General features: G+C 47.8%; 1 protein-coding gene across 2 annotated transcripts in view; it reads right to left on the bottom strand.

The window, feature by feature from the left end:
- The window catches only part of HADH (hydroxyacyl-CoA dehydrogenase), a 35,858-nt gene extending 15,260 nt beyond the window's left edge, over positions 1-20,598 (bottom strand). Inside the window, exons 1-2 of one of the 2 annotated variants that reach the window (XM_045537448.1) lie at positions 20,367-20,598; positions 594-722 (exon numbers count right to left, since the gene is read on the bottom strand). In XM_045537448.1, coding sequence (XP_045393404.1) covers positions 594-722; positions 20,367-20,498 — 261 coding nt within the window. In that variant the 5' untranslated portion in view covers positions 20,499-20,598. The remainder of the gene's footprint in view (positions 1-593; positions 723-20,366) is intronic. The other variant, XM_045537447.1, reaches the window with a different exon arrangement.
- Positions 20,599-27,693: the final 7,095 nt, after the last annotated feature.

The raw sequence follows: 27,693 nt of genomic DNA, 5'->3' as shown, positions 1-27,693 counted from the left end.
CTAAGTGAAAGTCACTGGAAAAGCTGCCAGATCCGATGACAAGTCTGTAAACCAGAGTTCCCAGCCTCCCAAGAGCTCCTCAAATTCCTCTCTCTCTTCTACTCCTGGAAAGTGAGAAAGATTCGCCCTGTTGTCCTCTCTAGCTTCCCATAAATAGGCAGAAGATACTATCTAAGCAACCACAAGTTTCCACCTAAATACAATGTTTATTATATTATTCTTTTGAACTCATAAGTGCAAAAATTATCTTCCTGTTTCTCCCTCTTCCATCCTTTGAGCAAAACAAGTGTCCTTCAATTCCAGATTCTCAGTGTTCTTCTAGAATGAGTTTACCACCTGCCGAAACTTTCTCTTCGACCTCAAATCCCACCGAACAATACGGTTAACGTTTCCTGTTTTCTAATCAGCAGCCCCCCCCCCCCCGACTGTTTGGTGCTTATGTCATTACGTTAGTTTAAAATTATGGGGAAATGAGTTTTACATAAACGCTCTAGAAAAAGAAAAAGAAAGAAAACAAAGGCAGAATGCTCAGCCCCACTAAATGCGACGCAGACAGAGGACTGGTCTGGAAGACACGGACCGTAAGGAGTTACCTTGGGGTTTTCTGCAAACTTCTTCTTAGCCATTCTCCTGAGGCTTTCCTCGATCCCCCTCCTGGACTTTGCCAGGATGTCCTCTGTCTGGTCCACCAACACCACCGTGTGGCCAGTCGCTGCGGCAACCTGGAGCAACAGAAGAACGATTTCTTTGTAAAAGAAAGAAAACATACACAGTGAAAAAAGAAGAAGAAACCAGTAGAGTTTCCTATCCCGCACGAATTCTGTCACCAGGCCACTCCAAACATTGAATGAACGTGACGACCAGCCAACGACGTTCACCAGACACACGTTCCTTGACAGACACTGCTCTGTTGTTCTCGACGTTTTTTGTGGAGCACAACAAATTCTCAAAACAACCTTACGAGGTCAAGAAGCATCTCCAGGATCACCAACAGACAGACGGCAGAGCTGGAGCTGGAATCGAGGTTCTGAAACCCCTGCCCTGCGCTCGGACGCTGGGCCCAGGCGGCTGCTGGAATTCTGCAGAATCAGGAATCCGGTTTCTCAGCTTCCCGCGCTCAGCAGCCGGGTCGGAGCAGCCGCTGCAGCCCTTAAATCAGCAGCAAGTAAGACTTCAATAATCGTGGCACAGACTCCTGTCCCCAGGGCTTCGTGACAACACTCAGCCGTTGAATTCCATATTTAAAAATGGTTAAAATGGCAAATTTTATGCTACATATATTTTACCACAATAAAGATAATTAAAAGGCAACCAGACACAGCACTGTGCATGCCTAAGGTGCAAAATAGCAACAGATGCCCGTTTGCACGGCACTCTGACCGCACAGAACCGGAACGAGTTCTCTGCTCACATCTCTGCTCTCCCCGACCTGAATCCCACCCAACAAGGCGGTTACTCACTCCTGTTTGCTAGTCGGCACTCCCTGAACTCAGGCCAGGCCAGGACGGGTCCCCCCCACCCCGTCACCAGGCCGCGCTGCTGCTGCGGGAGCCACCCTGAGGCATGGAGTGTGCTTAGTGACAGGTCAATCCCTGTGTCACCACAGTGTGGCAACAGCTGCAGCAGGGACCAGGGAATAGCTAGTGTGGCCAGAAACAGGCCACTGGCTCACCTCACTGCAAGTGTAAGTGCAGCGGCTCAGGCCGGAAGGAAGAGGACACGTGGCCCAACACAGCGGGGACCGAGGCCAGAGGCCAGGATGATCGAGTCGCCCTCAGGACACCAGGAAGCCCCCACAGAGACACCTCTTTGGAACCTCTATGGCACCAACAGTGCGTAGGAGACGCAGGGCAGCTGGAATGAACCTGCCCGTAAAAACAAGGAGGTGACAGTAAAAAATAGTCCCAAACCACGACTGTGACTGTGAGATTTTTGAAGTCAGGCAACTAAAACTCAAAGCAGAAAACCAATGAGGAAAAGAAACAGGAACAAAAGGGCACGGCCTACAGGTAAACAGGTTCAATCCCAGAGCAAGATGCCCAAGGGACGGTTTCCGAAATGGTAAGACGGGTCTTAAAGTGCAAGGTCATTAACAACAGCACGACAGCTTCCGAGAAAGCAGCACCCAGCAGGTGCACGTCTGAGCCTGCCGGGCCTGCAGGCAGCGTCAGGACTGCAAAGTCTGGCAGCCGGGGCAGGGCCGGGGGCAGTGGGGCAGGGTATCCTGATAACAGGACAGACGCAAGCAGCAAACCCGCCGTCATCGGAAACACGTGACACCCACGGACAGGCAGCACAGTGGGACAATGCCGTAGACACAAACAGCCACCAGTCTGGCCCAAGGCTTCTCCCTAAGTGACAACCGGACCAAGGCCCACCTAGTCGACAACTCAAATCACGTGATGCAAACTGGAACCTCTGAGTCAAAAAGTTCTAAGTAAAACACGCATTCTAGGTAAAAATGCTAAGTAAAAATTTAGAAACTGGGCAGAAAGACGCAGCACAGAGAAAAAACGGTGGACTAGCCTGGCCTCCCAGCTCACGGCTCTGGGGCAGGAGGTGACGAGCGAGGACAGTGGCCTCCTCGAGGGTGGCTCGCTCCGAAAACAGCGCTGTGGATTTGCAGAGAAGCAGCGTGGATGCTCAGCGCATGAAAGAAGGTGATGGGGGGACACGTTCCCAAAGACTGGAGATCGGGAAGACTCAACAGAGAACAGAGCTGGGGAGGGCCACATTCGCCCGGCCGGCGCAGTGCAACCTGATTCCTAAGTCAGGAAAGGACATAACAAAAAAAAGAAAACTACAGACCAATATCCCATATGAATATAAACGCAAAAATTCTCAATAAAGTCCTAGCAAATCAAATTCAGCTGCTCATCAAAAAAATAATCCATCACCATCAACTGGGCTTCATCCCAAAGATGCAGGGATGGTTCCGCATACGCAAATCCATAAACGTAATTCACCACATAAAAAGAAGTAAAAACGAAGACCACATGATCCTCTTGATAGATGCACAAAAAGCATTCAACAAAATTCAGCACCCTTTTATGATAAGAACGTTTAACAAAATAGGCACAGACTGAAATTGCCTCGATATTATAAAAGCCATATGTAACAAACCCACAGCCAACATCATACTGAATGGGGAAAAATTGAAAATTTTCCCACTTAGGCCGGGCACGGTGGCTCACACCCGTAATCCTAGCACTCAGGGAGGCCAAGGCGGGAGGATCACTTGAGGTCCGGAGTTTGAGACCAGCCTGAGCAAGAGTGAGACCCCATCTATACTAACAGTAGAAAAAATTAGCTGGGCGTGGTGGCGCATGCCTGTAATCCCAGCTACTCAGGAGGCTGAGGCAGGAAGATCCCTTGAGCCCAGGAGTTTGAGGTTGCTGTGAGCTAGGCTGATGCCTCAGCACTCTAGCCTGAGCAACAGAGTGAGACTCTTGTCAAAAAAAAAAAAAAAGAAAACAAAAGAAAACATTCCCAGCTGGAACTGGCACAGTAAGAACAAGGTGCCCTCTGTCACCACTTCTATTCAACACAGTGCTGTAATTCCTAGCTAGAGCATCAGACAAGAAAAGGAAATGGCATCCAAATGGGGGCAGAAGAGGTCAAACGATCACTCTTTGCAGACGATAAGTTCTTATATTTAGAAAACCCCAAAGATTCTGCCAAGAGACTACTGGAATTGATAAGTAAGTTCAGCAAAGTCTCAGGTTACAAAATCAACGTACACAAATCAGAAGCATTCATATACACCAACAACAGTCAAACTAGGAACCAAATCAAAGATTCAATTCCTTTCACAGTAGCAACAAAGAAAATAAAATACCTGGGAATACATTTCACTAAGGAGGTAAAGGACCTCTATAGGAAGAATTACAAAACACGAGGAAAGAAACAGCAGAGGACACAAACAGATAAAAAAACCATACCATGTTTATGGATCAGCAGAATCAACATTGTTAAAATGTCTATACTACTCAAAGTGATCTACAGATTAAATGCAATCCCTATTAAAATGCCAACATCATTTTTTGCAGATCTAGAAAAAATAATTCTATGCTTTGTATGGAACCAGAGAAGACCCCATATAGCCAAAGTTACGTTAACCAAAAAGAACAAACGGGGAGGCATCACTTTACCAGACTTCAAGCTGTACTACAAGGCTACAGTCACCAAAACAGCATGGTACTGGCACAAGAACAGAGACATGGACCAACAGAACAGAACCGAGAACCCAGATATAAAACCATCCGATCTTTGACAAAGCAGACAAAAGCATACACTGGGGAAAAGAGTCCCTATTCTATAAACGGTGCTGGGAAAATTGGATAGCCACATGTAGAAGACTGAAACAGTATATCCATGTCTCACCTCTCACAAAAATCAACTCACAATGGATAACAGATTGAAACCTAAGGCATGAAACCATAGAATTCTAGAAGAAAATGTTGGAAAAACTCTTATAGATATCAGCCTAGGCAAAGAATTAATGAAGAAGACCCCAAAGGCAATCACAGCAACAACAAAAATAAATCAACGGGACCTGATCAAATTAAAAATCTGCTGCACAGCCAAAAAACTATCACTAGAATTAATAGACAACCTACAGAATGGGAGAAAATATTTGCATGCTATACATCTGATAAAGAGCTAATAGCTAGAAGCAATGTAGAACTCAGGAAAATCAGTAAGAAAAAAATCAAATAACCCCACTAAAATTGAGCAAAGGACATGAACAGAAACTTTTCAAAAGTAGACTAATGGCCAAAACACATATGAAAAAATGTTCAACATTTCTAATCATCAGAGAAATGCAAATCAAAACCACAATGAGATATCACTTAACTCCAGTGAGAATGGCTTTTATCAAAAAGTCTCAAAACAACAAATGTTGGCATGGATGCAGAGAGATAGGAACTCTTATACGCTGCTGGTGGGGCTGCAAACTAATATAACCTCTATGGAAAGTAATATGGAGATAACTCAAGGAACTAAAAGTGCAACTACCTTTTGATCCTGCAATCCCACTACTGGGTATTTACCCAAAGGAAAAAAGTCATTCTACAATAAAGACATCTGCACTCGATTGCAAAGATGTGGAAACAGCCCAAGTGCCCATCAGTACATGAGTGGATTAATAAAATATGGTCTACGTGTACCACGGAGTTCTACTCAGCCACAAAACACAGTGGTGATCTAGCACCTCTTGTACTATCCCGGATAATGCTGGAGCCCATTCTTCCAAGTAAAGCATTGTAAGAATGGAGAAACTAGCACCACGTGTACTCATCATCAAATCGGTACTAACTGATCAACACTTTGCGCACGTATGGAAGTAACATTCACTGGGTGCTGGGCAGGTGGCTGGGGAGGAGGGGATGGGCAAACGCACACCTAACGGGTGCGGGGTGCACCGTCTGGGATGGACAGGCTTGTAGCTCCAAGTTGGGTGCTGCAAAGGCAATATATATAACCTCAACGTTTGTACCCCTGTAACATTTTGAAATTAAAAAAAAAAAACAAAAGACTCAGCACAGCAGGCCTGAGACTGCTATTCTCAGAGAAAGGCTTGCTGGCAAGGTTGGCTCTTGGGTGGCACCAGGAACTTAAGATTTCAGGAGGGTTCCTGCCATTCCCTGGTGAGTACGACTCACTGAGCCTAAACTGCGTGTGCTAACGGTGTAGCTCACGCGGAGCACCTGCCTTCCTTCTCCCGGCAAGGAACTTTGGAAGGTGCCAGGCAGGTGGTGCCCACACGACCAGGCCCGACACAGAACCCGAGCGCCGCGTGTGGGGCGTGCGCTCTGGCTAGCGGGTGCGCCGGGGCAGCTCCCGGGAGCTGACAGGAGACATGGGTGGCAGCGGGCAGATGACACAGGTTCCTTCACTGTCGAGGGAACGCAGCTGCGGCGAGAGTGTGGCCGAGAACATGGCGGGGACTGACATGTGGCTCAGAAGAGTGGTGGCAAGGTGCCACGGGAAAGCGCGATCACAGGGTTCACACAGGAGGTAACACCTTGGTGACACGGGGGTGCTGACTCACCTCCCAGGACAGCCAGCAGAAGACTCGCCGGCGATCACTGTAGCTTGGCCTAAGAAACCTACTCAGGTGAACCTCCCTTATCCTGAGTCTCTCGCGAGCTCCCCAGTAGACAGTATGTGACAACATGTGTTGTCACGCCTTGTTGCTGGGGGGAATTAGATGTGTCCCGTGGGGCTCCCCTGGGACAGGACCCTGGGAAGCTCCTGCCTGGCCTCCTCGGTACTCCAGCCCACATGCCTCTTCCCTTTGCTTTGTGCTAAATCACAGCGTGACTCTACACTGGGTCCCCTGAGCCCTTCTAGTCAATCACTGAACCTGGTGGCGGGTGGTGGGGGGACCCCAGGGTGGTGGGGGGACCCCAACGCAGAAACTAAGACAATAAACTCCAAGTCCCAGCTGGAGGTGGCCAGGAAGCTGAGGCGCTCCGAGACGGGCAGCCCTGGGGGCACAGCGGCAGGCAGGAGCATGTCACCGATGGGGCACACATGTCACTGATGGTCGGTCCCCAGTCTGTGAGGCTGGGGCAAGGGGAGGTGCAGCCTGGGGACCTTCCAGGTTTATTTTGGCTCCTCTGACAGCCCCTTTGGAATGACACAAAGTGATTTTCACTTGGTTCCTCTTAACCTGGGTCCAGGTTCAACCTTTGAACAAGCGGAGCAGCATTCCTGGGATTCCTCCCTGTCTGGGTCCCCATCCCCTTGCCCCCCCCTGCCTCCAGCAGGCAGCCCCCGTGCTTTTCAGCTCCTCAAGGAGTCGGGGGACGAGCTGAAGGGAACAGAGACAAAGACAGTGAGGGCAGTGTCCTTTCAGTAGGGAGTTTACAATCTCACTGAGAAAACGTGAAAGTACACACCAACAGCCTGGGAAGCCAAATCAAATACAAACCACCGCGGTGAGGACCTGTCACCCAGCAGACCTCAGAACTCTGGGATAGGGTGAGAAGAACACACTAGAACAGGCCAGCTTCTAAGGAATAAAGTATCAGCCGTAAAGACGTGGGGCGCAGCAGGCCAGGGAGGTGATATCACGGCTTTATTTCTAGAAAGCCCTTTCCAAGTGATTAGAATCACGTTTGATTGCGATTGTCACTGGGCATTTTTGGTTCTGTTGCAGCTAAGCCATAATGCCGGCCTCTAATTACTTTTTTTTTTTTTCAACTGTAAGCAGAACCAAACCTAGAGAGGAAGCACCTTCAAATGTTTAAGTACAACAAGAGGCATGCACACGTGTAAAAACACTAAACTTCAACCACGGAAAAGCACAGCCAGAAACATCCTCAGCGTAAATGCTGACTTTCCACGTCTCTCCGAAGTCCTCAGACAGACGCCCCCAGCCCAGGGCTTAGGGAAGACAGGGGCTGACGCGGTCACTGCCCTTCTCCGCCCTGGCGTCCGGATGGGCACAGCAGAAACGACACACTGATGCAGAGTCGCCAGCGCGCTCCAGGAGAGCAAAGTGCACGTGTCAAATGATCAAGTCAGAGCAACTGGGTGTAAAGTGTTTGTTTACTTTCCCATCTCACAAAATGCAGGAACAGCAAGGAGCGGCCAGGCCAGACCAAACAAGATAGGAGAAGAACAGATTTTCTCTCGGGGAGTGTTACTAACTGATCTCGTCCCTGCTTTGCACACTTTCCCTCAGCCCCGCTGGTCTCCCAGTTCTTCCCCCTATCTCACTCACGTGCCTGGAGTGTTTTCTACAATTCTGGGTTCTCTGAAATGCCCAAACTTGCATTTCTGGTCTAGTGAGAATGCAACAAATGTATGCTCTAAATGCTTTTATTCGTGGCCATTTTTTTTTAACACTTTTCATTTCAGCCTTTCTTTCCTTGGTTATCTCACAGGGAAATATGAAGGAAATCTTGCAGTGTAGACATTCCACAGACACAGATAGAAAGGACACTCCTGCTTAAACCTGAAGTGCGTCAGATAGTTAGGTCTAAATGAAGAAAATACAGACGAAGAACAGAAATTTTAATTCTCCTTAAAATATTTCCCACTGTAATGTAAAGCTCTGTGATGTAGGTCACAATGCATTACACGGCAATAAACCACCAACACAGCAGAACTTCAAGCGATTCAAGATAGAGCAGCATTTGCGTTTCACCCATCTGCAGAGATCAGCCCAGTCTACAAGTCCAAGTTCCCTGCAATCACTTCTTACAGACATACCCTAGAGACACAAGGTCAGCAACGTCGTAAGGGCAACTTCGTGTCTTACTCATCTTGCAAACCCCAGTGTCTGACCCACTGTGAGCCCTCAATGCATGAACAACACAGAACCCAATGCCTGGCACGTACGAGACAGTTAATAAAATATCCACAGGATTATGGCTCCAGTGTTCTTTCAGTCTACTAATCCACTGCAAATGGGGTTGGCGTCCCTCGCCTACTGGTGAGTTAATCTAAATGGACTACCAAAGAGATGGACTTGGTGTATGGAAGGACTGTCCCTTACCTCCACCCAAACCACGAAAGCTACACAACTTTCGTTCCAGACCGGCCTGACAGGCCGAGTTCGGCTTGTTATTATTAATGGGCTCGTCCCATTTCTCCTGTGAGATCCCCAAGAGCTGAGAGAGCCAAAAGAAGTCAGTCTCTGCCTACCCTCGATTAACAGAAAGAACATAAGCTTTTAAAAAGACAAAAGCCAAATGCAGCAAAAAAAAAAAAGAGGTGCCCTGTACGGAGCACCTACTGTGTGTCAGGCTCATACTTTGCATTTTCCATACTTTGCATTTGTGATTACTCCAACAACACTGTTGAGATACACAATACCTGCATTTTGCAAAAAAAGAAAGGGGGTTAGAGAGGGTTTGTCACTTGCCTAAGATCACTCAGCTCTTAAGCCAAAAAGCCAGGATTCAAATTCCAAGGCTGCCTGGCCCCGGAACTTGTCTTCATATAATCCAGTTAGAGGAGTAAAAAGGGATGTTATCTTATTTGTTGAAACAACCGGCTTTTAAGGTACAATAAAAATAAAATGGCAAGTTACAGAAATTTCATGTTATTGATTTTTTTTTTGGTATTCTCTTTCCTCTATGCCTTACTTAGCAGCTGTATGGACTTGGTATCAACATCACTAAAAAGTCCTCCTGAGAAATCACACGTCAGTTCTTCCCCAAAGCCCTAACTAATACACCTTAAACAGTCCTTTATGAAACTGGCATCACCATTCCATTTTACAGATGAGGAAAACTGAGGCTTAGAGAGGTTAAATAACGTGCCTAAGGTCCCATGGCTAGTAAGGGGAACAATAACACACTCCTCAATGAGCACCTTTTGGCTTGAATCAAATCAGTCACAGTATTAGCAAAAACTACTTGATAAACAAGAGCACCATCCAGACAAATGACGGTTTCCACGTCAGCATTAGAGACTCAAAAGCAAGAGAAAACACCCGCACATGCCGTAGCTCTGGGACAGGAGTTCTCACACGTGGGCCCTGGGTCAGCAGGAGCAACGTCCCCTGGACTTGTCAGAAATGCACGCTGCCGGACTCCACTCCAGAGCCGGTGAATCCAACCTCTGGTTGGGGCCCAGTGAGCTGTGGTTAACAGCCTTCCAGACGACCCACTGCCCTAGGGTCTGTGCCCCAATCTGGCTGCAGATTAGAACGAGATGAGGAAGATTTAAAATGACCAGCCTCCAGGCCCCACCTGCAGATGTTCCGATTCATTCGGCCTGGGACAGTGCCTGTGCACTGGCGTTTTGAAAACACCCCCAGACGATTCTGACTCACAGTGTGCCAAGCACTGCCCTGCAATAACCTGGCAGCCCTGGTCCCTGTTGCCACCCACTGCAGCCATTCCCGGTTTGCCTCCCAGCTCCGCCAGCTTCTGAGAGGGTCCCAGGGTCTTCCTGTCGCCCTCTGTCCATGAGAGAGTTCTGGGCATTATCCCGAATACAATACTCAGAAGACTCCTCTCTGCAAACAGCGGAAAGGTTAGGCCCCACCAGGCCCCCTTCTGCCTGGGACTCTTCCACGTCAGGGTCTTGTTCCACCTCCGCCAAATACAACTTGCTTCTTAATTCCTTTCTTGAAGGTCAAGCCCTGCACTTGTTTCCTCCCTTCCCCTGAAAGGGCTCTCTTCCAACCTTGACCTCTGGCCACATCTGCACCTACCGTACTCTGTACTGATGATCCCTGATGGTCTGTCACAGGCTCCTAGCTAACTGACCTCCCCCACCCTGGACCTAGCGACCTGCCCACAGGTCATAATCCCAGGGGGAATCCTGAACCTCCCGGAGAAAGGGAGGCTGGAAGACTCCATGACCAGCTGCCACCAGGGACCACGGGGGTCGTCACCCCTCGGAACAGCTCCCGCTCAGAGTGCTTTCCAAGTGCTGGATGTCAGGCCTACATCATTCAATTTTTATTTTCCCAGTTCTCCAAGGTCAAATGCCAATTTTAAGGGAGTGTCACTTTTCAGTTCTGTAGTTTGTTCTCTTGAAAATGGGATAATTGTGACATTAAAATCTGAATTAAATGAGTGTATGACTGGTTTTGATATTTGGAACAGGAAAATTCATCACACTGTTACTATCGTATGAATAACCAATTATTCATCCAAAGTGGGGATCCAGGCAACACACACGTCTACCACATAAATACCGTGCTGACCACCGTGAGGCTCAGCCGTTTGGTATTCAAAGCCCTCACTCAACGTTCTCAAGTGCCTGAAACTGCTCCATGCTCCACTTTTCTTTCTTCAACCTATGGCAAAATGTTCTTGGAGGAGGCACTGTGACGTCACTTGGCACAAATACTATCGTGATCGCAACTGTACCCAAGGGGACGATGTCTCGGATCTCATCAGTGATGAAAATAAACATTCACGGCACCCAGTGTCGTGTTAATTTCAGGATCACCAACCAAAGGAAAACACAAATTTTAAAATTCCTTAGACAACGTTTGCATTTCCAAAATAAACCTGAATACCCTAGTTTGAAATACGAGGGCCTCATCTAGCCTTCCTGGTGATCGTAAGATCAAATGTTAAATAAAGAAGGTGTGTATGGTGAGTTACAATATCCAATGAACACTTGAACTGAACAGTGTTGACAGCTCGGGCAGCATTCCTCTCCCGGTACCTACCACAGAACACCCTTTAGGAGCATATTACCCTTCAGCAGTAGCCTCCTAACTGGGCTACCAGCCTCCACGCTCATCTCTGCCAGCTCTTAACAGACGTTGGCTTCATCTTAAAGCACAACTCAAACACCACCTCTGAGGCTCACGCTCCTCTCTCCAACAGTCACCCCTGTCTCAAAGTACAGTGACTGGGAAGGCATCCTACACAAGCTCTTCCTTTTGACCACGACATCTCATTTCCATCCAACTGCTTTCTTCGTTCCCTTCTTGTCAAAATTATCCCTCACTGCTCCTGAGGCCAACCTCTTTCCCACGCTAGAAACTGGTGGCTCCTGGCTACAGGTTCCAGTCACTTCTCCAGAATAAAATCCACAGTCTTTCAAAGTGCTAAGTGCTCATTCACAGCTTTCGGTCACACCCTGGTTTGAAGCTAAGACAGAACAAGAAGTGCTATGTTTTTCCTGGAAGCCAGGTGGTTGCATTGGAGTATATAACCAATCTGCACAGTGGGGAAGCCTCTGGACAGTTTGGGTAAAAAAGAAAAAAAAAAAATGGGTTATTACAAAATGCTTCCCATCGAATGACCAAAGGCACAGACAACAAGCTTGGCTTCTCAGAGGTGAGTGCTTTTGAGCTCTGGCCCCGACGCCTGTGCTCCCCTGGGGACGGACCAGAGCTACCGTTTAGAGGCCCACGCTGGGCACATCACTGCAGTCCCTCCTCCACTGACCACTGCCCTGCAGCTGCTCCTGGCCCTGGGATAATGTGGCAAACTTTTAATACCCTGCTCTCGGAGAGCTCGCACTGCTCAGACATTATCCCAGCTGATCCTGGCCTTCGGGGGGAGGCACGTCACCCCCACTACAACAATAAGCAAACTGAAGCCGACATGTGACTGGGACTGAAGCTAGAGCTACCCGCTCATGTGCTGCTCTTGCCCCGGAATGGCACGTCTGGTCCGAGGGCCACAGTGCGAGGTGGCACCGGGCAAGGGCCAGACTCCAGAGCCCGTCGGCCGAGTGGGAGACGGAAGACATTCCTTAGGCTCTGCAAGCTGCCCCCTCATCTGTGAAACCGGAGCAACAGGGCTGCTTGGGAAGGTTGAAGGAGTTAATACAAGCCAAACACCCATCACAGTGCCTGACACACTTCAAACTCGTGAAATGGACACACGACAGATCTACTGCGTAAAAGCCTCAATTTGCAAATTACTGTAGGAAAAGGTTCTCAAGACATCGTGATTAGTTTTGTTGCTAAAAACACTTTATGACAAACTGTGTAACATTCGAGTTATTTTAGAACTATGAGAAATCACATTATTAGTTTGAAAGGATAGTAAGAAAAAAAGGAGCTATAACCAGAGTCTTTAGTCAATTACCAAGTGGATCAAATCCTACAGAAGTCTCTCTTTGTGATTTTGGTGAGCGGACTACCCATCTCCTGTGGCTGGAGTGTGAGGCGGGAGGGGACGGCAGAGCTGCTGCTGGGTGTTGCCTAAGGCAACCTCAGCATTCTTGCCCCGTCGCCCCTGGGATTTCAGAAGGCGTTTGTGCTTCACACACTCCAACACATGAATGTGTCTTACGTTTTTTTATCAAAGGGGCTGTGGACGAGGCCAGGGGCATGGGGACCCCATGTCTGTGCCCACGTGTGCGTCGGGTGAAAGACGGGCACGGACACACAGAGCTCACTGGCCTCCAACACAGGTTTCTTCCCTGTCACGTGGAGTCAACTAGGACACCCAGCTTCCCAACCACCATGAGCGATCAGCTCTCGGGTATCAACAAGAGCATTTATTGTTCAGGTTTATTAGCTACAAATAATCAGGATCATCAATTTTTAGAGCAGGAGGATACCCCAGAGATCATCCAGTGTGGCGGGTTTCAAACATTTTTAAGTCATGAAGTGGTTCTCCGCAGGCATGCATACGGGAGACCAACATGTAAAACAAAAGTCAGAGAAGGAGGGTAGTCTGGGAACCACCAAGGAGATTCAGGGAACCCCTGAAGTCCACCAGAGCGTGGTGTAAAACCTCTGATCTATTCGCACTCATTAGGACGGCTATTACAAAGAGCAAAACAAAAGAAAGTGTTGACAAGGATACGGAGAAATAGGCATCCTTGTGCATTACTTATGGGATGGTAAAGTGGTATATCTGCTATGGAAAAGAGTAAGGCTGGCCGGGTGCGGTGGCTCACGTCTGTCATCCTGGCACTCTGGGAGGCCGAGGTGGGAGGATCGCTCGAGGTCAGGAGTTCGAGACCAGCCTGAGCAAGAGCGAGACCCCATCTCTACTAAAAAAAAAAAAAAAAAAAAAGAAAGAAAAATTAAAACACACACACACACTTCTGGTCTAATTCAACACAACAGCTTCCTTTTACAGAGGAAAGAAATAAGATCTAAAGCAGAAAATGATTCGCCAAAGGTAAGACGCATACAGGCACCAGTGCCCCTTCTGAAAACTAACTCTGAGAAAGGTGCTTCTGTCTGTGTCACTCACTCCATCAAGCCCTTCGGTGGCTCCCCAAGTTCACAGCACGAACTTCAGTTCTGCCCACAGCACGCAAGGCCCTACAGGATCAGGACCCAGCTCCTCCCGGACACACGGCCTGCGGCTGCCTGAAACGTGACGCTCCACCACCCAGAGGCCTTGCAGCTCCCACATCTGCCCCTCACGTCCCCTCACCCCCAGCCCTTCACTTGGTCTCGCCTTCTGCCCGGCATCGCCTCATTAACTAAGCGCGAGTACCCCTTCCAGATGATTCTCTCGGCCCCTAGCCGTGGCTTCCCTGCGCTGCTGTAGTGTCTCTGCACATGCTCACACCGCACCTCCCGGCTGTGTGGTGACCATCTGCACCCCTCTCCTAGGCGCCTGACTGAATGGGGTTCATCTTGGTACGCTGAGAACCTAGACCCTGTGTGGCTGTGGTGGGCCCCCAGGGAATGGTGACGGAACAGATACATCTGGTGAAAAAGTCAAATGAAACCTGGTGGCTCTTGCCACTAGTGTAGCTTAGGGCCTCCTCTGATGATGGGGAAATAATTCTATTATTGAGCACCTTTACTCAGAAAAGAATTGCACGGATCTTGGATGACACTCATTCTTCTTGAATTACACAATGATACCACCCAAGTTACTGCCAAGCTTCCGGGCTGGAGATGGCAGTGGAGGGGTGAGCTACAAAAGGAGAAAGGCCTTTTTTTCTCCTCCCACAGACATCTGTTATTTTTACAGCAAATGAAAAGGGCTCTTCCTGGTGCTTTAACTTGCGTGACCATAATTTAAATCAACGCAATGAGAACTCGTTTTACAATACAGTGACCAACAAACTGGAAGACCTCGATGCCAAGCAGTCTGCAATGGAAAAAAACTTATTTGAAGGCTATGTCCTCAGCTCCATGACTTTCCTAGGCCTGGTGGAAGGCAGGCTTAGCCAGAGAGGAAATATTTTTAGACAAGGGTGCTTCAGAGCTGTAAAAATAGGCCAGGTGAACGGCCCACTGGTTAAAGCCCTTGAGTACTCTGTCCACAGGACCAGGTAAACATGCCAAGCAGAAGCACGCTGGATTTATATATTAAATATATTTGCAAACGTATCGCCAGACTTGAAGCGGCTTCTCTGAAGCACAGCTTGAGTGGTCAATCTGTGAGAGCCACATCAGCTGGCCCAGGGAACGGTCTCCCTCCCAGGCCCCCTCCTCAGCAGTCCCACTGGACGTCCCACAAGCTCCTACATCACAGGGGGGCTGCGTTTCATCAACATCACACTTGGAATCTCTGAAAGATCCCAAAGCTATGCAAACTATCTACTACGCCCCAAGTCTGATTTCCTCCAGATTCCCAGAATGAGAAGACGGAGTCTGTGTTCCCTGAGCCTGACCACGGCCCGGAGGCCGCTGTGCCTTCACGCGGAGGCCTGCCCTGGTGGATTCCTGTGGTTAGATCCAGAGAGGAAAAAAGTCATAAATCAGTTGCATCTCCCAGAGCCGGCAATTCTGGGTTTATGATTACCTACTGGTTGGTTGTGCAATATCTTGAACTCTGCCATCAGTACAAGCTGTCCTCACTCACTTCAACAATCAGCAGAAGCCATTCTGTTGGGGCTCTCCACAACCACTGTAACCAGCTGGTTTGTTCTTAAAACAGAAAGTTAATTGGCTGGCCTCCTTTATCAGACTTAGATGTTTATATTTCAAAAAGTATTGCTAAAAAGCCAAGAAAATATGCCCCTGTTTTTAGACTAAAAGTCTACTGGACATATAATTATTTTTAATTCAGTAAGCATCCAGGCTTAGTAACATAGAGGAAATAACTTTTCTTCCAGGCCTTCCACCCACAAATTCTGAAAAGGGGAAGGGCCAAGCAAATGTGCCAACAGCATCAACCAAGTCTTAGTTATGTTTAAGAATCCCTTGCTGGACACGGTGGCTCATGCCTGTAATCCTAGCACTCTGGGAGGCTGAGGCGGGAGGATCACTTGAGCTCAGGAGTTCAAGACCAGCCTGAGCAACAGCGAGGCCCCGTCTCTATAAAAAAAAGAAAAGAAAAATTAGCCGGGCATGGTGGCGCATGTCTGTAGTCCCAGCTACTGGAGAGGCTGAGGCAGAAGGATCAGTTGAGTCCAGGAGTTTGAGGTTGCTGTGAGCTATGATGATGCCACTGCACTCTACTCCTCTACCCAGGGCAACAAAGTGAGACTCTGTCTCAAAAAAATAAAAAAAATAAAGAAAAGAATCCCTGAGATGTTGCCACGATGGATACTTTCTGGGTTGAGGAGAGTTACAAATCCAAACTGTTCCCGAGGAAGAATGATATGGCAATGTTTGTTATGATGAGCAATTTTTTCTTTTAGCTGTTGCTGGAAGGACCAATAAAGGGGCCCCCACAACAATGCAGGTTCCATGTCTAGTCCAGGAACTAAAAGGAGAGAGCAGAGCAAAGAGCCCTCCTCAGAGACGAAGGTTCCAGAGCCTTTTCCAGAACAGAGGAGACACTGACCACGAGCCCTCTTCAGAGAACATATGGCTGAAGAATGACAACAGCAGTAACAGGAGGAGGAAACTCTTTGGGGAAAGACGGAAGTGGGAGAAGGAGGGAACATGATGAATGAATGAATGAAGTCCTGGCAGGTGAGTTTGAGTCTGTCATGGGCAGAAAGATGGCAGCACGGCACCCAGATGGAGATGATCTTGCCTTTGGGTCTAGAAGAGAGGTCAGCCTGGTACCTGCTGATTCCAGATATCCAGGATTCCCTCATCCGTGGACAGCACAGGCCAGCGGTGGAGGCAAAGCTGTGGTTATCTCAGCTTCAGGGATCTCAGAAAACAGACCCAAGTTCTGGCCCCAGCTCCACCTCTGACCCTTGACCCCAAGTACCATGTCTGCAGGGGTCACTATTATAATATGAAATGACAGACATCAAAATGCTTTGAACAGAATAAGATGTCACACGTGGGGAGTTTTTTTTTTTTTTTTTATGTGCCCGACTGCAATGCCCAGACAGCCCCTGCCGCACCCCAAGCTCCACAGTGACAGCCCCAGGGCAAGTGAGAGCCAGCCGGGCACTGGGTGACTCTGTGCCTCACTGTGGAAAAATAACTAAACATGGGCAAAGGAGATCCCGAGAAGCCGAGAGGCAAAACGTCATCATCTGCCTTCTTTGGGCAGACTTGTCGGGAGGAGCACAAGAAGAACACCACTTGGACGCTTCAGTCAACTTCTCAGAGTTTTGTAAGACGTGCTCAGAGAGGTGGGAGGCCATGTCTGCTAAAGAGAAGAGGAAAATTTGAAGATATGGCAAAGGCGGACAAGGCTGATTATGAAAGAGAAATGAAAACCTAAATCCCTCCTAAAGGGGAAGCAAAAAAGAAGTTCAAGGATCCCAGTGCGCCCAGGAGGCCTCCTTTGGCCTTCTGTTCTGTGCTGGTGTCGCCCCCAAAGCAGAGGAGAACACCCCAGCCTGTGCACTGGTGATGTGCCAAGGAGAGGTGGACGGACCACGGCAGACGACAGGCAGCCTCGTGAAAAGAAGGCTGCAGAGCTGAAGGAATAATACGAAAACGATATTGCTGCACACTGAGCTAAAGGAGAGTCTGATGCAGCAACGAAAAAAAAGAAATCATCAAGGTTGAAAAAAAAGCAAGAAAAAGGAGGAAGAGGAGGCAGATGAAGAATATGAAGATTCAGGACCATAGAAATGCACACAGCTGGTAGCTTCTTCCTTCCTTTCTTTTTTCTTCCTTTATAAAGCAAAACACCTGGGCCCCGTTCAAGGTTCATTTCATGCTATAAGCTTCTTTGCTGGCCTAAGTATCCGGTGAAGATAAATTGGTAATCAAAACCAAGTCAGAAGTGTCTAATAGGCAAACACATAAAACAAATTAACTCACTTACATATTAACCTGCAGTGTAAGGGATTTCTTAAAAATTTAAAACAAACAAAAGAAATGACAAGCAAAGTAGCTACTCTGGGACAATACACACATACAAATGACCTGTGCTCTGATCAAACGTAATTAACCATGGACCTCACTTGTCTTAAATTGCTTAATTGCTTGAGAAATGCATCTGCCTCCCACAAAATCTATTTAGATTTTTTCAACCTGCTCAGCACAAACTAGAACACATGCTTAAAATGATGCAATTAAAAAATTAAAACTGTAAGCAGAACTGTACCTTGATTAACGTTAAAACTGCTTCAGAAAGTTCAAGAGAATGAAGCTAAATGTGACTTAGTAGCGTAACCTAGTTGCTAGGCTGTGCTTTTCCTTTCATGGCTTTACTAAGGGTTAACAGCAAAACGGTGGGGAGGATAAAAAAAGCCTTCTCTCTTCTGAGAGGTCCCTGTAGTATCAGCTGGTCTTTGCATTCAAGACTAAGCAAGATGGAACAGGAAATCATGACCAATATTCTCCACCTGAATATCAGAGGACTACCTCAGCACCAACAATCAGGGGTGGGAGGGCACATGAGAGGCAAAGGGCAAAAGGACAAGGACAACTGCAAAGAAGATAACAATCCTAAAGGCAGCTAACATTCTGTGAGCTCTTATTCTGTGCCAGACACTGCTAAGTGCTTGACGTGCTAATTCCCTCACTCCTCTCCCTATGAGAACAGTACTAGTATTAGTCCTACTTGAGCAAGTAGGGACCCAAGGCACCGAGGCAAAGTAAGTTTTCCATGTCAACACAGCCAGCTTGTGGCAGAGGCAGCCTGCGGGACATCCGTCTCCCTACAGTGACCTGGGGCCGGCCCATCTGTACTCAAAACACATCCATTAGCCAGCGGCACTCGACAAGCAAAACAGACGTACCCGGTGCCAAAAGCTATCGGTCAAGGAGCATAAAGAATGAGGCAACACTGCCTGGGCCCACAGGCTACCGGGTAGAGTGCAACGGGTCAGCTAAACCGCTGAAAACACTGCACACAGAGATATTCTGGGGAAAAGATGGTCTCCCTCCACAGGATTACACTTGCCACCTAAAGTAACTGAGGTTGTCCTAAATGCTGTTACAGAGGACGGAACGACTGTTTCTTATGACTGTTCACTATGTAGACTTCCGATCTTTATTACATTTTGAAATGACATTATGTTTCCAACCTAAGGGGTAAATATCTCTCTTTTTCTGCCTACAAGTTTCAAAAGGCATTCCCTGGTCCAACTACTCAAGGATTTGACTTTCAAGTTTGTGTTCCCCACCGAAGTTCCCACACCAAAGCCCTTTTCTCCCAGGCAAAACCTCCAGTAAGTACTATGCCCATAATTTTAGGTGCTGCCCCTGCGTTTTAACGCAGCACGACATACTCTTTTGGCCAGTGATGGCCACAGCATTCCAAGAACTGAGCATCCTGACTTTGGACAAAAGTTGAGGTCATGCTTTCTACTTAGTTTCTAATCCTCTTCAACTGCTATCTTCAAGGACACCATTCACAAGCCTTTCGGGACCCATTTCCTATACTGTTACTGGAAGCTTAAGGCCCTAACACATTGTTACTAAGATGTTGCTTAAGTGTTTCAAACAAATACATTGTTTTATTCCTTCCCACAACAAATCTCACTCTCATAGCCTTCGGAGATTTTGATGCAGCCAGGGGATACAAGTGCACTCAGACTAAATGTTCTCTGGAGTATAAGGCTGGCACTTTTAGGTTAAAGGGACTTACTCCTCCTATCCCACACATATGTACACAGATTATGGGGACACCACATCCTAGCAGCCAGGGCCCCCACACAGTCAAAAGGGCAACATCATGTCCAAAAACATGGTCTCAGGAGAAACGGGAGACTGAGAAGTCAGAAAGATAAAACACTACAGAAATACAGAATTTAGGATAAAATGCAATTAAGTTAATACGCCGTAAAAAAATATGCAGGAAGGGGAAAATTAAGATATAGAATACTAATAGTAAAAGATTTTTTTTTTTTTAAAAAAAAAGCAAGCATGGAAGTGTGACTTGGTTGGCAACGGACACAGAAAAATTAAGCTCTCCATGACCGTGGCCACTGCACTTAAATATGCTTCCCAGGAAAAATTCAATGACCACAGCTGCCCCCCGCCCCCGTAAATGCAAGCTGCAAAGGGCTGAAATGCTAAGAATATGGTCAGCTGGGTTATGAAAATCGTGGTTCCCCAGTGTGAGCTGCAAGGTGGCCGTCACAGGAAAGCACAAGCATGACAGTATCCGGGTAACACCCGCACAACTGACCCTGAGTCCTGCAGACGCCCGGGCTCGGCGACTGCACCTGCCCCCTGCCCCCTGCCCTCCTCGGCACCAAAACTCTGCACGGGGGGGGGGGGGCGTCAAAGGTCAAAGTTCCCTCCGCTGCCCTAGGCGGCGTCCCCGGCCCTCAGCCACCTCGGATCCGGCGACTCGACAAAGTGCTGCAAAAGTGCCACCTGTGACCCTCTGCAACGCGGCAGGCGAAAGTCCCCAGGGGGAGAGGCAGGGGACAGAGAACGCGGAATTGTCACAGAAAATGACTGACACATAAAATTAAAACCAGTCGCAGCGAGGCCTCAGTCCGGGCCAAGCCTGGACCCTGTGCAGGCGACAACAGTCTCTCCGTGCACGCTGGGTCCCCAAGGGCGCGCAGCGACACTCTCCGGGGACGGCCAGGACTTTCGCACCGAGGAGACCGAGCACCTGCCCGGGGACGCCGAGTTTTGGGGGAGCCGAGGGACGCGACGGGGACGGGGGGGACAGGGGGACGGTCACCTGCGCGATGCCCGCGCCCATCAGCCCGCCGCCGATCACCGTCACGTGCTTGATGACGATTTTCTTGGCGGCGGCCGAGGCGGCGGACGAGGAGGACACGGAGCGCACGAACTGCCTGGTGACGAAGGCCATGGCGCGGCGGCGACAGGAGCGGCAGGTCCCGGGCGAGGCAGGCTCCGCGGGCGCCGGCGGCCGGGCGACCTTTTGGGGCGGACACCCTGGCGGCGCCGCGGCCGCCGTCGCGACCCCGTGACGTCAGCGGGCAGCGGGGCGGGGCCTCGAGGCCGGCTCCGCCCATTGGCCCAGGCCGCGGGCGCCACGTTCGAACGCCGGAGCGCGGTGTCTGGAGCCGAGTGGGCGCCGCGGGCCGGGCCGAACTGGGTCCGGCTGCAACAGCGGGACCCCGAGCCTCGAGTTCCGGCGTTGGGTAAGTCCGAGCCCCTTGCTGCATGAATTGTGCGCGGTGTGGGTTTGGTGCGTGCTCCCCTTTGAGGCTCGTGCGTGCATACCTGTGGCGCCCAATAAATACGTGCCTCCCGGCTGTGGGGGTAACGGGCCCCAAAGGTGCACCGTTGGTTGATGTCCCCAAATAATCAGCTCTAGGAATTACTCTCACCTGTCCCTGTTGCTCGTTCAGTGGGGGAAAGACTTGGACAACGGGTGTCTAGTGACCCATGCATTAAATAAACACCAGGCCCAGGAAAAGGACACGGAGAGGTGACTTTTAGTCGTGCATTTCGGTGTTGGGCACCTGTCCTGCATCCAGACGGTTTAGGGCCCAAAGAACAACCTTTGTGGAGCAACTGACAATACTAGAAAGCGCGGGAAAAGGACTGTGAATAATGGAAAGCTTGATCCCAGCTAGGTCCAGTCTTCTCACTCGTGTGCACTTGCTAGTTGCTGTGCCCTCGTGATACAGACTTTTTGTTAATTGGTTTCCTTTCTGTTTAATCGTGGTTAAGAGAAGAACTTGAATTTAGCAGAGTTTCTTTGAGGAAGGAAATGAGTTGTGAATCAGACAGCACCCTGACCCACAGAAGGTTCAGGGAGCTTCACCCGGCAACAGTGGGCGGGCAGTAGTTAAAGACAGAAAAAGAAAATGACATTGGGAAGTGGCCTGGTTGGGTTAAGGTTCCCATTTGCCTCATGTGGATGTAACTGAGCGGTTTGCAGCTGGTGATTAGCTAAAAGCTTGGCTGTGATGATGGAGACTCAGCCGCTTGTTCCAAGAATGTAATCAGGTGAGACTGCAGTTTATTTACACGGTAAGATAGGTTACACTTGGAGTTGACTGTGTAGGTAGGCAGCTTTAAGCCAAATTTAATTTACTTTAGCAACTTACCCCTTTTAGTCAGCCTCTCAGTTGTGAGAGAGTGACCTAAACCTTGTGCTTTGACGCCGTTTTCTGTCCCTGTCATAATGGACTTGTTTGGTCTCAGTATGGAACTCAGAATTCACAATGTTAGATTCACTGGATGATTTTGCTTTCTTCATGTTGTTATTCTAATTGTAAAGACGCCATTTGATGAACCAAGGATGGCTGCATCCAAGCATTTAACCTCTTGAGGGGAAAGAGCACAGCAGGGAGACAATTTGGTCGCTATCAGGAGGATAATACCAATAAACGGAGGTGCACTCCTTAACAGGAGTCTCTGCAACCTGAACTGCTTAAAATCACACAGTTCAAAGTTCAGGCAATAAAGATAATTCAACAGTATTGGGCTCCAGTTGGTCATAGCCTTTGTTCAGGGCACTACAACGATTAAGGGTCATAGGTCGCTGAATGGCCTGATGCAGCCTGGGATGGCCTTGGTTAAAAGGGGTGTCCATTTTTGTAGTCAGCCTGGCAACACAAGTCATACCGACCTGGAGACCCACTTGAAAGGAGCATAGAAATTAGCGAAGCTTGGAATAGCCAAGCTTGACATTTGCCATTCAGGATGCCTGCAAACCAGTTGTTAGCTGCTCCCCTAAACATATCAGTTCCTTTCCCCTGAGAAATTTCCTTAACGTATTCAGTGGAAGTGTCTAGAGAAATGGCAGTATCTGCCACCTTTTATTTTTTATTTGTTTATTTATTTGAAGACAGAGTCTCACTCCGTCGCCCGGGCTAGAGTGCCATGGCATCAGCCTAGCTCACAGCAACCTCCAACTCCTGGGCTCAGCCTCCCGAGTAGCTGGGACTACAGGCATGCGCCACCGTGCCCGGCTAATTTTCTATATATATTTTTAGTTGTCTGGCTAATTTCTTTCTATTCTTTAGTAGAGATGGGGTCTCGCTCTTGCTCAGGCTGGTCCCGAACTCCTGACCTCGAGTGATCCTCCCACCTCGGCCTCCCACAGTGCTAGGATTATAGGTGTGAGCCACCGCGCCCGGCCTCTGCCACCTTTTAAATTAAGATTTCTGTAGTAGTTAAATTAGAGGAATGATAAAGTGCAACATTCGGTTTTGTTCAACGCTGTACACAAGCCCCCAGCACGGGCAGAGAGGAGATCTAAAATTATATGATGCCCCATTTAGTGTTTTTGTTGAATGGGGATGTTCTCATTCACTAGCAACTAGCAAGATCTGAACCAACAAAGAGGCAGAACAGAGTAAGCAAACTCTTCACAGACCCACCATAGGCCCTCGGGGGGCTAGAAAAGAGGGTCACCTGGTGGTCTTTGAGCAGAGGTCAGTTAAATTGGTTCTCCTGTAAGTCTGCGTAGCTCCTGAACAGGGTCCAGTGGGAAACTTACTTTTTTGTGGTCTCTCTATAGCATGCTGTAAGGGTGCAAACCACATTTAGTGGAAAAGCACTTTACTGGATTTAATAGAGTGACACCATACAAGCAATTACTCGTACCCACGTAGGTAGTCCCCAGGTCTTGAGTACAAGATGCCTGGAAGCATGATGTACCTTTTGCAGGCATCACTCTAATGGGTTTTCTTTCTATTTCTTTAAAAAGTTTTATTTATAATTAACATATTATAATTGTCCACATTTATGGGGTACAGCGTGACGTTTCAATACATGTATACGTTGCATAATGATCAAATCAGGGTAATTAGTATATCCATCGCTTTAAACATTTGTCATTTCTTTGTGGTGATAACATTCAAAATGTTCTCTTCCAGCTATCTTGAAATATACATTATTATTAGCTACAGTCGTTCTACTTATTCTTCCTGGAACTTATTCTTCCTGTCTAACTGTAACTTTGTACCCACTGAGGAACTCTCTTCATTCCCCCCACCCCTACCTAGGTTTTGTATATTCGGTGGCAATTAGGTTATTGATTGGAAAGATAAGTGTACTATTTCCAGCAAGTGTAGGAAAGCAAATAGCAGCGATGTCTAGAATATCAAGGATAGCTTTCCACTCTTCCGACGGGATTCAGGGTGAGTCTCACTAGGAGCACAGAGAGGCACTGCCATTACTGGAATTGCCTCCTGATGCGGGGACGTTAGTCCACAAACCCAACAGTTGCTCTGGTTTCTTGCTAGAGCATAAGCCTTTGTTAAAGCCATTCACACATTATTTTCCCATGGGTTTTTCTGTGAGGAAAAGGGGAGGAATTACAACAACAGGAAACAGGGGGGAAAGGAAAAAAAGATAAGCCTTTCACGATGGCAAAGAAGTCTTCACCTGCATCTTAGGAAAGCTGTCTGTATTTAGGATGCCAACTTCGTGTAGGGAAAACTTTCTCTGGTCAGCTTTAGTTTAAGGTCTCCAACAGGTACACAGTTCTAGGAGTGTGTCGCGGCCCTGTTTGAGTTGAGAGATGGGGATCCAAGATTTGATGCCTTGAAGTTTTGCTGCACGGTAGAACTTGGTATGGTCCCTGTCAACAGAGTTCACAGGCAGGCTTTCTCTAGTGTCATTTCCAGAAGACAATCTGCAGATTCCAGATCATGAAAAGTTTGGTTGTCATCGGTTGTTGGGTCACAAAGGGCTGCTTTTACCTGGTGACAATACGCTTTGGCATCACACCTTGTGCTGCTGAGTCATGTCAGAGTTCCTAAGAGCGAAAAGTACACGAGGCCTTCCAGCAACTATTTCATAAGCGTTCAATCTGTGTTTTCCGGTAGGAGTGGATGTGATTGCCATCAATCAGTAACACCTTCCACCAAGGCAGCCTCATCAATTCAGTTAGCTTTTCCTGATGCTATCGTGTTTGTAACACCTTATTTAACTGTTTCACAACCTGTCCAGTGAAATGACTACCTCCATTTCTGGAAATTTCCCCAGCCGTGCCCCATAAGGGAAACACGTTTTCTAATAATCTCTTAGCTACTGTTAGAGCATCGGCCTTACTGCATGAGAGAGCTTCTGTACAACCAGAAAAGATTCACCGAAGGTGGCGTGTTTTACAACGTGAGGGAGAGTTTATTGTTACTCTGTTGCTAAGGAGATGAAATGTCCATTCCACCCCAAACACAGATTTTGCACACAGGGAAACAGTTGCCTATTTCACCATAACCATTAATGGTTGTGGGGATTCATTGAGTGTAGGTTAGGATTTTTTTGTGTGTGTCTTATAGGAAGTGAAATAGTTCCGAAATGTTGAGAATGAACTGTATTTCTAACCTCAGTCGGCAATCTCCAAAACGCTTGCACGAGATCACAAGACTCACCAAGTGGGACAATGAAGATGGTGCAATACAAATTCATTACCATCCAAGGGGGCAATGACCTCTGGAATATGGCCTTTGATAGAAATTATACCTTTTGATGCACCTACCTAGGATTTCCAGGTGTGAAGTTGTATATCTCTACCGTTAACCATTTACTAGCCTTAACAACAATGGTAACAACGACTTGCTTGTGTTAAATGGTTTTGCATGCGGTAGCAGCTGATGTTTACTGAGCCCATGTCTATGTTCCACCCTGTGCTAGGTACTTCACATGAAATAACTAATTAAATCCTCAAAAGAACCTTGTGTCCCCCTCTTGCACAGGTAAGGGAAATGGAGGCCCAGAGAGGTTTAGAAACTTAGCTCAAGCTATGACACACAGCTAATGAACGGCACAGGCGGGACTCAAATCCAGGACAGTGTGTGTCCAGGGGTCATGTTTTGACCATATGCTGTTTTGCCTCTTCGTAACAACCCTAAAGCCTTCATGCTGTCCTCACCTAAAAGTGAAGAAACTGAGGCTCAGCGCGCTTAAGCCTCGAAAAATGTCTTGTCGGACGTCTTGTCGGGAGAACAGGAGAAGCTGCCTCGAATACATCTCCCAACTAACAGAGTTCATGGGATTTCAAGGAGGGGCCCGTGCCTTGGGGCAGGTCATGGCGTAACTAACTAGGGGCTGTGTGCACTGGGGACAGGTTGTGGGGGATGGCGGAGTCTGCCCCGGGGCCTCCAGGATCTCGACTCCTTTGTCTTGCAGAAAACCCACCACTTCTGGGAAACAACTCAAAAGGTCAAGTAGTCAATTAAGGGAGAGGATTGAAATATATATGGATAGGAGTCATTGATGTGTTCGTGGAGCCAGTTACAACTCTCTTCTTCTTTTTGGTTCATTCCTCAATCTTGGAAAATCGGGACATCCACCTATCTGGCTGCTTCCTGCTGAAATGGGATTGGTTGGGGTGTGAGGAAGAATGAAGATGTTGGGCTTGTAACCGACAGTTTTTAGTCCATGTTGTTAAGTCACCAGCCTCTCCCCACTGAGGCAGTAGTATATCGACAGAAGTCCCTGTCCCCCTCTGGGACCCCTCCAGGGGAATGTTGACCCGGTGTCCCCCAGATGGAATTTCCATCCCAAAGTCCTCTAGTCACCCATGAAAACAGTTTTAGGGGGCTAGTTTAATGGGCAACTTTTGACCTGTTATGGATTGAAAAGTGGGTGGTAAGGATTTCTAATGAGCAAGTGTCTCCACTGTCCAGCTGTTTAGACAGTCATAGGCCCAGGGCATTTTTTCCATTGACCCCACAGAAAAAAATATACTCAGAGGGTGCACCAGTTGTACACGCTCCTGTTTGCCTGTCCTTCCGCTAGCTGACGTGTCATCGTTTGCTGACATACTGTCGTACACATAGACGTCTCTGGCTGTCCAGTTGGAGGGAGGGGGTTAAGGCCAATTGGTTGGACAATTGCCAGGCTGCTCTTTCGGCCCTCACATCCACTGTAGACAATTCTCTGATGTCCCCTTTAGTGCACGATGACTCCCTCCCTGAGCAGTAAAATGGCTTTTAATAACTCAATTTCCGGTCCATATTTAATTTTCTTATTTTCAGAGATAAGATACCTTGTTTCTTCCAAACAGCTTTCTGAGCATGCACTACTAAGCATAAAGGCATACTTAGAATCAGTCTAGTTAGTGCAATGAATTTATCCTTCTAGGTAGATGTCCCATGGGGCAGGGGTTGTATCTCTATTACCCGTCCGTTGGCTGGTTACCCCAGCGTACCTGGTTTGGCATTGTTCCTGTGCCATAAAACTGCTTCCATCCATAAAGAGCTCCGCAGGTGGGTCCAACAGGTGCTGATCTGTTGAATTTGGGCAACTAGGATACACGTGGGCAATCATTTGAATGCAATCGTGGACTGCGAAAGAAGAGTCTCTAGGCAGCAAGGTGGCCGGATTGAGGGTGGACACCACTTTCAGAGTCATTTTAGGGTTCTCTGACAAAGTAGGCCGATACTTACTCAAGTGGCCAGCCCTTCCCAGAAGCCTCCCTGACACTCCAGTGAGGGCAACACACGGTGGGGACAGTCACTAGTTGCCGAGGGTAAACTCTTCGGCTTCCCATAAAAATATCACAAGTGACAGCGACCCTCTCAAACAGGTTGGCGTCCTTTTGTTACCACATCCAAGTGCTCGGAGAAATAAACTCTTTGTTGTTTGTGACCCCCAAAAGTTTGTGTCAGTACCCTTTGTCTACACCTGCCGTCTGTGCACTTGGTCAGATGTTTCCTGAGAGGAGCAAAGCTTTACTGTTTTTCACACAATTACATTTCTTATTACCAGGGAAGAATGAACATACAACTTACACAGACAGCTAAAATCGTATTAAATTAATCCCAGGCCCCCAGAGAAAATTCAACTTCCAGTGTTAACTTTTGCCTGTAAGATTTTTAATAGGGAGATCTTTTTTTTTTGTCCACAAGAGGGCAGAAAAGGGCTTTTGAATACATATTTTATATCGTATTTAAAATCTTTTTATTTTTAAAGAAACTTCTGGGACTTTAAGTGTACGTGAGAGAAGGAACTACAAGCATAGCTTTTCACTTAGGCAAAATTCTTCATCTTCACGATTTTAACAGTTCATAAGATACTAGCCATTCAACATATTTCTTGAATGAATAAGTGAATAGCTTAAGACTGATGCATATTTT

The sequence above is a fragment of the Lemur catta genome, chromosome 26, assembly GCF_020740605.2.
Source record: "Lemur catta isolate mLemCat1 chromosome 26, mLemCat1.pri, whole genome shotgun sequence".
Classification (NCBI taxonomy): Eukaryota; Metazoa; Chordata; class Mammalia; order Primates; family Lemuridae; genus Lemur; species Lemur catta.
This window is presented reverse-complemented; position numbering and strand designations above follow the sequence as displayed.